At 56.2% G+C, this 780-nt stretch overlaps 1 protein-coding gene across 1 annotated transcript; it reads right to left on the reverse strand.

Annotated features, from left to right (window-relative positions):
• Positions 1-3: 3 nt before the first annotated feature.
• LOC117799607 (tropomyosin alpha-3 chain-like) lies at positions 4-750 on the reverse strand. Its single transcript, XM_034652092.1, has one exon. The coding sequence runs from the start codon at positions 748-750 to the stop codon at positions 4-6; it is 747 nt and encodes a 248-aa protein (XP_034507983.1).
• Positions 751-780: the final 30 nt, after the last annotated feature.

Raw genomic sequence — 780 nt, forward strand, 5'->3', positions numbered from 1 at the left:
CTTTTACATGTCATTCAGATCAAGCAGGGTCTGGTCCAACATCCGTTGTGTACAGAGATGTTCCTCTTTGGTGCATTTCAGTTTATCTTCCAAGTCATCAACGGTCTTCTCCAGTTTGGCTACCGATCTCTCGGCAAACTCGGCACGGGTCTCAGCCTCCTTGAGTTTGTCAGTCAAAATCTTGATCTCCTCTTCATATTTGTCCTCTTTTTGAGAGTACTTCTCCGCCTGAGCCTCAAGCGATTTGAGGTTGTTGGTAACATTCTTCAACTCTTCTTCCAGCTCTGAACATTTAGATTCGGCCAGCTCGGCTCTTTCCTCTGTACGCTCCAGGTCTCCTTCGATGATCACCAGTTTACGAGCAACCTCCTCGTACTTCCGGTCGGCTTCCTCAGCAATGTGCTTGGCCTCTTTCAGTTGGATCTCCTGCAGCTCCATCTTCTCTTCGTCTTTCAGGGCTCTGTTTTCAATAACTTTCATGCCCCTTTCGCTCTCATCTGCAGCCTTCTCTGCTTCCTCCAATTTCTGCAAGGCTGTCGCGAGACGTTCCTGGGCCCGGTCCAGTTCCTCCTCGACCAGCTGGATGCGGCGGTTCAAGGATGCGACCTCGGCTTCGGCCTGCTCGCGGGCGCGGCGCTCGGCCTCGGCCTCCCGCTGCAGCCGCTCGGCGCGCTCGTCGGCCTCGTCGGCGTGCTGCTGCAGCACCTGGATCTTGCGCTTCACCGCCTCGATGGTGGTCGCGCCCGCCATGGCCGCCCGCAGAGCCTCCGCGGCGGCTGA

Source organism: Ailuropoda melanoleuca, unplaced genomic scaffold (assembly GCF_002007445.2).
Source record: "Ailuropoda melanoleuca isolate Jingjing unplaced genomic scaffold, ASM200744v2 unplaced-scaffold53700, whole genome shotgun sequence".
Taxonomy (NCBI): domain Eukaryota; kingdom Metazoa; phylum Chordata; class Mammalia; order Carnivora; family Ursidae; genus Ailuropoda; species Ailuropoda melanoleuca.